This window comes from Malania oleifera, chromosome 9 (assembly GCF_029873635.1).
Source record: "Malania oleifera isolate guangnan ecotype guangnan chromosome 9, ASM2987363v1, whole genome shotgun sequence".
Lineage (NCBI taxonomy): Eukaryota > Viridiplantae > Streptophyta > Magnoliopsida > Santalales > Ximeniaceae > Malania > Malania oleifera.
In genome coordinates this window covers 15,719,038-15,727,063 of record NC_080425.1, presented here as the reverse complement: position 1 = coordinate 15,727,063, position 8,026 = coordinate 15,719,038, and the positions used below count along the sequence as shown (strand labels likewise).

At 37.5% G+C, this 8,026-nt stretch overlaps 1 protein-coding gene across 2 annotated transcripts; it reads right to left on the bottom strand.

Moving 5' to 3' along the window:
- Positions 1-4,075: 4,075 nt before the first annotated feature.
- LOC131163860 (NAC domain-containing protein 104) lies at positions 4,076-6,764 on the bottom strand. Of its 2 annotated transcripts, XR_009139162.1 has the most exons (4): positions 6,215-6,755; positions 5,699-5,976; positions 5,391-5,609; positions 4,076-4,509 (listed from the first exon to the last, which is right to left on the bottom strand). XR_009139162.1 is itself a non-coding variant. In XM_058120664.1 (3 exons), the coding sequence occupies exons 1-3, from the start codon at positions 6,387-6,389 to the stop codon at positions 5,445-5,447; spliced, it is 618 nt and encodes a 205-aa protein (XP_057976647.1). In that variant the 5' UTR covers positions 6,390-6,764; the 3' UTR covers positions 5,304-5,444. The 2 variants fall into 2 exon arrangements, 1 of the variants encoding a protein (XP_057976647.1); XM_058120664.1 differs by lacking the exon at positions 4,076-4,509 and having other exon boundaries at positions 5,304-5,609; positions 6,215-6,764.
- Positions 6,765-8,026: the final 1,262 nt, after the last annotated feature.

The following is an 8,026-nucleotide window of genomic DNA, read 5'->3' as shown; positions in this document are numbered from 1 at the left end:
AGTATCCCGTGTTATACATATATCGTATAGAAACATATTTAATAATTGTTATGTCATATCTGGGAAAACATATATATCATCAAAACATGGTAGAACATACTACATTTTCATAATCATATTTCATCTCATAGAATATAATGCAAAAACATTCCTGGTAGGTTAGCTGGTTGTTGTCATGCATTACCCCCATATGAATGGGTTGTGTGACCTGAAGACGGGACCTGACAATGGTTGGCCGACCACTGCCAAGTCAAAAGTACAGTCTGTAAGTCTAATGGGTCTGTGAGACATGGTCCATACACCAGGAGCGCTCACACACTTCTTAAGAAACCACATCGACCATCCAATCTCATACCACTATGTACAGCGGCGTTAACACAGATATCATGATCATGATGACCATGGACACATAGCAACGGTACAGTGCAAGTGCTCGTCTAGACCAAGCCAACCAGGTTCTGATACCATATAACATATATTGAAACTGTGATATATGGATATTTCATATTATAAATTTTCAAATCAATTATATCATTTTGCATATATATATACGTATATCATAAAAATCATCGACCCGTACGCCGGCAAATCATAGCACATCCCGTACGCTGGCAAATCACATCCATAGCTTTGCTCGTACGCCGGAAAATCATATCATAGCTCTGCTCGTACGCTGAAAAATCACATCCATAGCTCGACCCGTACACCAACAAATTATATCATAGCTCAGCCCGTACGCTGGCAAATCACATACATAGCTCGGCCCGTACACCGGCAAAACATATAAAAATCTTGCCCATACGCTAATTTTACACATTATAAAAATTTGTATCATTAATACATTCCCAGAAAACAGTATTTTATAACAATTTCTACTCATGCCACACTGAACAGGTTTTTCATATATTCAATATACCATTATTTTCAACAGTATTTTCTCAAATATAAATCATATATATGAACCTATTTACTTTCCTGAAATCAAATGCTATATATACATACATTTTATTAAAAAGAACTAGCTTAATTTATCCTATTACCTGATTCTTGAAAAGCCCCTAAGAAAATCTGTCTCACACCCGCAGGGTTCCCAACTCAACACCCTAGAAACAACATTCCCCAGAACTAAAGTTCAGTATTTCTACGCGTATATCACTTCCTACAATTGTCAATTAACCAAATACTGAGTAGAAAGCTTTACCCTGGATTTGGGATGGTTTCCACTTTAGCCCCATCGACGATTTGCTTTGGTAGATTTGCAGAGAACTTTTCCAAGAGCGTTGTGGTGGCTTCAGATCCTCAAATCGGAAGAAATCCGGCCTGAAATCGAAGAGAGAAGGAGGAGGGACCGAAGGGTAGGAGAGAGAGAAGCTCTGCGCAGAAAATTTCGTCCAAAATGAACTTTAGGCCTATTTAAATTGTGGTCTTCATCGACGAGCCATGTCACCTCGTCGATAAGGTCAATATAAAATTCGTCAACAAACTCTCCCTTTCGTCGATGAAATTCAAAAACCCCAAAGTCATCCCCTCGGTATTTCCTCATCGACGAGCCACATCACCTCGTCGACGAGTCCTGTAGAAAGTTCATCGACGAACTCCAACCCTCATCGATGAGCTCCTATTATACCCTCGTCAACGAGTCACCTCTATTCGTTGACGAGGAGCTGAAAAATTCCTTGGGATTTATCCTTTCCAAAATGCAATGTCGTCGATTGCCTCCTTCTGTTTCTGGTTTCCATTTCCCTTTTTTTTATTATTTAAATACCATTATTCTTCCTGTCGTCACACAGAACCCCCTAGGGCATTGGTATGCAAGACATCTAGGGGAGTGTAGGACCAAAACTTACTTGTATGTCCTAACCCCCTAGGGCTACTCTACAAATTATTACTCTCTTGCCCCTTCCCTATTTTAGAAGCCTCCCCCGTATCCCTCGAACTCTTTCTCTCCAGATAAGTTTTCTCTCTTCCTGTGTCCATTACCTCTTCCAGATTAATATACTTATGCCCTCTTACCATCAGCTCCCCCATGTCAACTGGGGGTTTCTTTCCTAGAGAAGACAGAAAGTTTCCTGGCTGAAGGGCTGTGGTCAGGGCTGCCAATGCCACACCATTGTCCTGGTTGTGGATCTCCATGGTCACTGTGACGAAGTGGTGTGTGAACTTTTTCAACGTCTCCCGTTCTCCTTGAACTAAGTTCATCAGATGAGCCGAAGTTTTCACGATTCTTTGATTGCTGATGAAATGACTGGTAAACTGCCATTCCATCTCAGAGAAGGAGTCGATCGATCGAGGCCGTAGGGTTTAGCACCAATCCCTGGAACTACCTTTAAGGGTGGTTGCGAATGCTCAGCACATGATGTCCTCAGGTGCGCCCTGCAATTGCATCAACACCTTAAAGGTATCCAGATGATCGACTGAGTCAGTCAAACCCTCGTACGTTTCAAAAGTGGGCATTTTGAACTTGCTGGGCAGCAGAACTTCCATTACTTCTTTGTTGGACAGCGTCTTTGAGGATTTTAGAGAGGCTTCCCCATAGAAGGGGTTGGTTCGGCTTTTTTTCATCATCTTCTCAATTTGGTTTATCTTCTTAATCCTTTCCTCTAACTCAGTCGATCTTTGCTCGTTGGCTCCTATGTTGTTCGCATCTTCCACTTTCTTAGTGAGGTTAGTTTTTTCCTCACTCTCCTTTAGTTTCTTTTCTTTCTTAGGTGGGTTGGGGCTAACCTGTTGTTGGTGGGGCACATGCTCTTCCTGACTCTTTTGCTGCAAGTGTAGGTTGAACATATCCTCCATTTTCTTTTGGAAGGCGAGAAATCCCTCCTTGGTAACCCCAAAATGTTCTATGGGTGTGCAGTGAATGGACTGAGGTGATTGTTTTCCAGCGGCAGGGCCGGAGCTTAAGCCGTAAGTGGTTGTCATTATTTAAGTGTCGGAGGTCGGGAGCAGAATGAATACCTCTCAGAAGCAGTTCCCACAGACGATGCCAACTGTTGCGGGATAAAATGGTGATGACCTGCGGCGTTGCTCTACGACTTTCGATGACCTGAAAAGGATGAAAACAAAGCAGGCTTGGAGGACCTGAGGTGTACTCCGGGGGATCACTCTAATGCCAAAGTAAGGGAATGCTTCCAAGAGGTTGAATGCAATAGTAAGATTGGGTTAAGAGTGAGTAACCTTAACTTGTTTGCATCACCCTTCTTTATAGTGGCAAGGTTTGACCATTGGGGTGATCCGTCATTATGACGTAGGGACGTGGATCGCTCCAGAGGTTTAAAGCGTCAGCGTGGATTTGTTATTTCATTATTGGATTAGAGTTAATTGCTCCTACCAGATGATTTGACTTGGGTAGTGATTGTTGGGTTTTGACTTCCTTTTATAAGCTGATATATTTAGGGCATATCAAGGTGAAAAGTTATAATTTTAAATGAAGCATACATATCCAAAATTCCTCAAAACTCAGCCTCCAAACTTTGAAAATACCATATAATTTATCACTTCTATTGGGGATGTGACTCATATTTAGAGCAGATCACATGTACAAGATAAAGCTACGTGACGCGAGAGACAAAGGAATAGAAGCAAGTTGTTTTCTTCTGCCCCAAATCGTTGACGGTTTTGTCAAACCGTCGATGGTTTCCATCGGCTTAGAATACGTAATTTGAATTCGGCGGCTTGTAGATTGGGCTTATCCGGAGGATTTTCCTACAAGGGATAACACTAAATGTAGTTTAGGTTTACTAAAACTCTTTTATAGACATTAGATGGTTATATAAACAATATTTGTAACCCAAAAGTATGAACTTTGACATTGATCATAATGAAAACCCAAGTGCTGCTCCCGTGGACATAGGCTATTACTGAACCACATAAATCTTTTGTGTTCTAGTTGTGTTTTTTATTCTTCTTATCATTGTTTGATTGCTTAATTATTGAGATATTTTATCGTCGAGTGCTTGCATTAGATTGCTTATTATTTTGTGTTTGATTGTATGTGCTTTCGCTGCACGTGTTCAAATTGAACGTCAACAGCTCCAACTCACATAATTAACCAAAGAAATTTATGGTCTTGAAACCTTTGAAAATAAGCATATGTGCGTAGGGGATAAAAAGCATAGTGGGGGTTGAGGGAATGGGGTTCAAAGTTGAAACCTACGTCACATATGACCCAATGCTTGTCTAAGCAGGCACCCAATAAATAAAATAAAAAGAGCAAAGCAAATGCTCCTCATCTTTGTCGCACGCAACAAATACAAAAAAATCCCATCATTGCAGTAAAAGACAAAGCAGCACGGAGAGAGAGAGTAAGGGTTGTCATGCCCCATGCCCCATATATCAATGCTGAACCCGCAAGCTTACGGTGCCGGCCGGGCTCCACTCTTCTTCCCCAACCTTTATCCTTCCCCCTTTTCTGATAATAATCTCTGCACGTGAATCCTCAACCAATGGCTCCCCTTCACTATCTTTCAGTGCGCCCCAGGCTTAAGATTTTCTGTCACACATGTCAACCTTCTAAAGCACCAAAAAAAAAAAAAAAAACTAAGACGCCGAGAGAAAGTCAAGATTTTGGAGAAATATATGTAATATGAAATTGCCACTGCACAAGTGTTAGATTACAAAAATAAATAAAACAAAACAATATACGTTGTTATAAGGCTATGATATGATTATCAAAAGATTAAATGGATATATCCCTAATTGAAATAGCAAGTTGGTTTATATGAATTCAATTGGGGAGTTTTATTTTATGTTTTAAATACCTAACTTGATGAGTTGGGGACAAAATAAATTAAAGTTTAACTTAAAGGTAAATATATATACACCTATATGATATAATTTTCATGGACTCAAAGTTTGAATTTAGAGATCAGTTTAATTTGCACTCCGATTTCATTGGCAAGGTTGAAAAATTTTTAATTTTTAGCATTGTAAATGATAGTATTATCAATTGAATAGAAACTAAGTCAAACAAATATAGATTGTCTTTTTTTTTTCATTAGATGTATTCTCCCTTGCGAACATTATATTTTTATGACTGATTATTTTAAGTGTAAAGTGAATATTACAATAGCTGTCAAAGGGTTAGCCAGGTAGCTTAAATTATATAACTTCCATTTTTTTTTTCCCTTTGCCAGCGAAGTATTTCATTGAGTATTGAAATCCTCTGAATCTTGGCCTGCTATATGGGAGACAGGAGATCAATGAACCCTTGAGCGAAGGTGTTGTTCGACTTTAAATTAACAAGCTACAATTTTTTCGGTAATGAAATGGGATTGTGTTAAGTAAGTTACTGCACATGGAATCTATTTTTCAGAAATTAAATGACAAAAAGGAAACTATTTAACCATACTAATTCAGAACAGCGACAATAATAATAATAATTGCAATTGTACATTTGGATGAAGAATTGTGCTAGCTAGCTAGCTAGCTAGTTACCCAACATGCATCTAAATGTATGATTTCTTAAGCGCATGTGGTTCTGGAAAACTTATTTCATCCAAGTCGTCTAATGATAAAAATATTTCATCCAGACACGACAGCTCGTTCCCGCCGTCGTCGTCGTTGTCGGAATTGTGCTCGTATACTCGACAGAGAACCCATTTACTATAATCCTGCAATGGGTAGAAAATTCATTATTATTATTATTATTATTATTATTATTATTAATATTATTTATATTATTATATAAAAGGATGGTTACAGGATGGGGTCTTCTTTTGGAGGATCTGCTGGTGGAAGCAGCGGCAGCATCGGAGAGACGGTACTCGTGCATTACCCAGTTTGTTTGGACGTCGGCGGCGGCAGCTTCTCCGACGAGGTGGAACACAAAATATTTCTTCATGCCCACTCTCTTATTGCTGGCGCTTGAGACAACAGGTTCCTCAATTCCCACCGCCTTCCAGCACCCATTCGGGGTTAACCGCTCCGGTGTCTTCCGGCTGAAGAAGTACCATTGATTCCCCTCCCCAAGAGCTTTACCTAATTTATTCATAACCGGGCCATGCAGACCCGAATTAATTAGTGACCCCATTAGATTTGAACACTTCATCCATTCCATATATAACTAAATAAGAAAGTTGCGTCATGTTTAATTTGCTAAAAATGAAATGTAAATTTAGATAACAACATACAAAAAATTTTAAGTGATAAATTTCATTTCATTTTATTCTTCAAGTTAAAGTAGATATAATAGTAAAACAAGGTTAATATGGTATACCGTTGAGGTCCCATGGATCGAAAGTGAGGAGGTCGAGATCGGGGATGACGTCGGGATGGCAGGGCAAGAGGGAGGCCTTGCGATGAAGGAAGTGGACTACGAGCTCTTCGTCTGTTGGATAAAATCGAAAACCAGGTGGAAGATAGTGCAGATTCCCTTTATTATTCTCTCCCATGGCGGATCCAATATCTATATATAAATATATAAATCAAACTCTTTGAATAGGTCGATCTGGTTATTGATCGATTATACATGTGCTAAATCATAGAAAGGAAGAAGCTGTAAGAGGAGGAAATTAAGGAATTGGAGAATGAACTTAAAATGAATAACAGTAGGTTGAATCAATGTCAACAGAGTATATGGGGTGAGCTTAAGGGCTTATATGAGCGTGCTGTGGTTGATATTTATAGGTGCGCGCAGAGAGAGAGAGAGAGAGAGAGAGAGAGGAAAATTGAATTGATTTTAATTTGGAGGATGGGTGCGCCGAGGCGGCGCCCAACGGATGGATGATCTGTTAAGACGTCAGATTTTGTGCTTCCTCGAGAGAGCCAGGGTTAAATATATACAACGGCTATATATATACAAACACACACACACACACACACACACACAATCTTTATATATACACACAAACACACAAACTTACTTATACTTATTATTTTATATAATTATACGAAACACAGCATAAAATAGTGATTAATAAAAAGTATAATATTTAGAAGGTAAGTGTAATATTTATTTTATTTGTTATTAAAAAAAATCTATATCTTTTTAGTAAATCATAACATAAGTTCTTGAAAAATTTCAAGTTTTAGGGAAAGTTTATGTCTTTTATTAAATAAAATTTTTAATTTTTTTTAATAAAAAAATTAGGATCAAACCTCCTAATAAATTAGTATTTTTTTATCTTAAAATCAAAATAATTGTTAATTTGTAAAAAATATTTAAAATCTAATTTAAAAACCTTATGTTATATTAATCCCAATATGAATTTTAGGTTATTAATTTGAATTCATAAGAATTTTACAAAATTTATTATAATTTTATGTTACATGTCATCAAAATTCATTACATGGAGATAATAATAATAGTAATAATAATGTTAATGGGGGCATCATCATCACACTTCATGCTTATATCATCCACTGGTTGCAGTACACGTGGCAAGCATGTGCGTGGGTTTGGTTGGGGACCATGTAATCTACCTAGGTGGTGGGCTGGGCCCATGTCTTGTAGTGCCCATGAGCCCATAATTGTCATAATTAATGGGTTATTTTTATTTTTATTTTTATTTTTATGGTCATAGTTAATGGGTTATTTTTATTTATATACTCTCTCTCTCTCTCTCTCTCTCTCCATGCAAAGTGCAAACTGCTGCTACCACTCATCAACTGTCATAAGTTCTTATTTTTCAAACCACAATCAACTATTTCTTAGGATGGGAGTGTCCTGCTGGTTCTCCCCCACCCAGCAAATAAAATGTTTATTTATTTGTTTATTACTTAACAATTTTAGTACTTAAAAATGAACTTCTATTTTATTAATTCAAATCAATAAAGCTTTAAACTACTTTTTAAAATTTTATAGCTATTTAAGTACTTGAAGAAAAAAAGACACTGGCCTTCCCTAATATTTAAAAAATTTTAACATTTTTTTCTTAAAATTTCAAAAATTTTATGGACCTCCCTTAAGATTTATTAAAAGGAGACAAATATCTTCTTATGTTTGACAAAAAAATAATTCTTTTAAAGGAAGATTTATGTTTTTTGACAATTTCAAGAGAAGTATTAGCATTTTTGAAGCCTCAAGGGA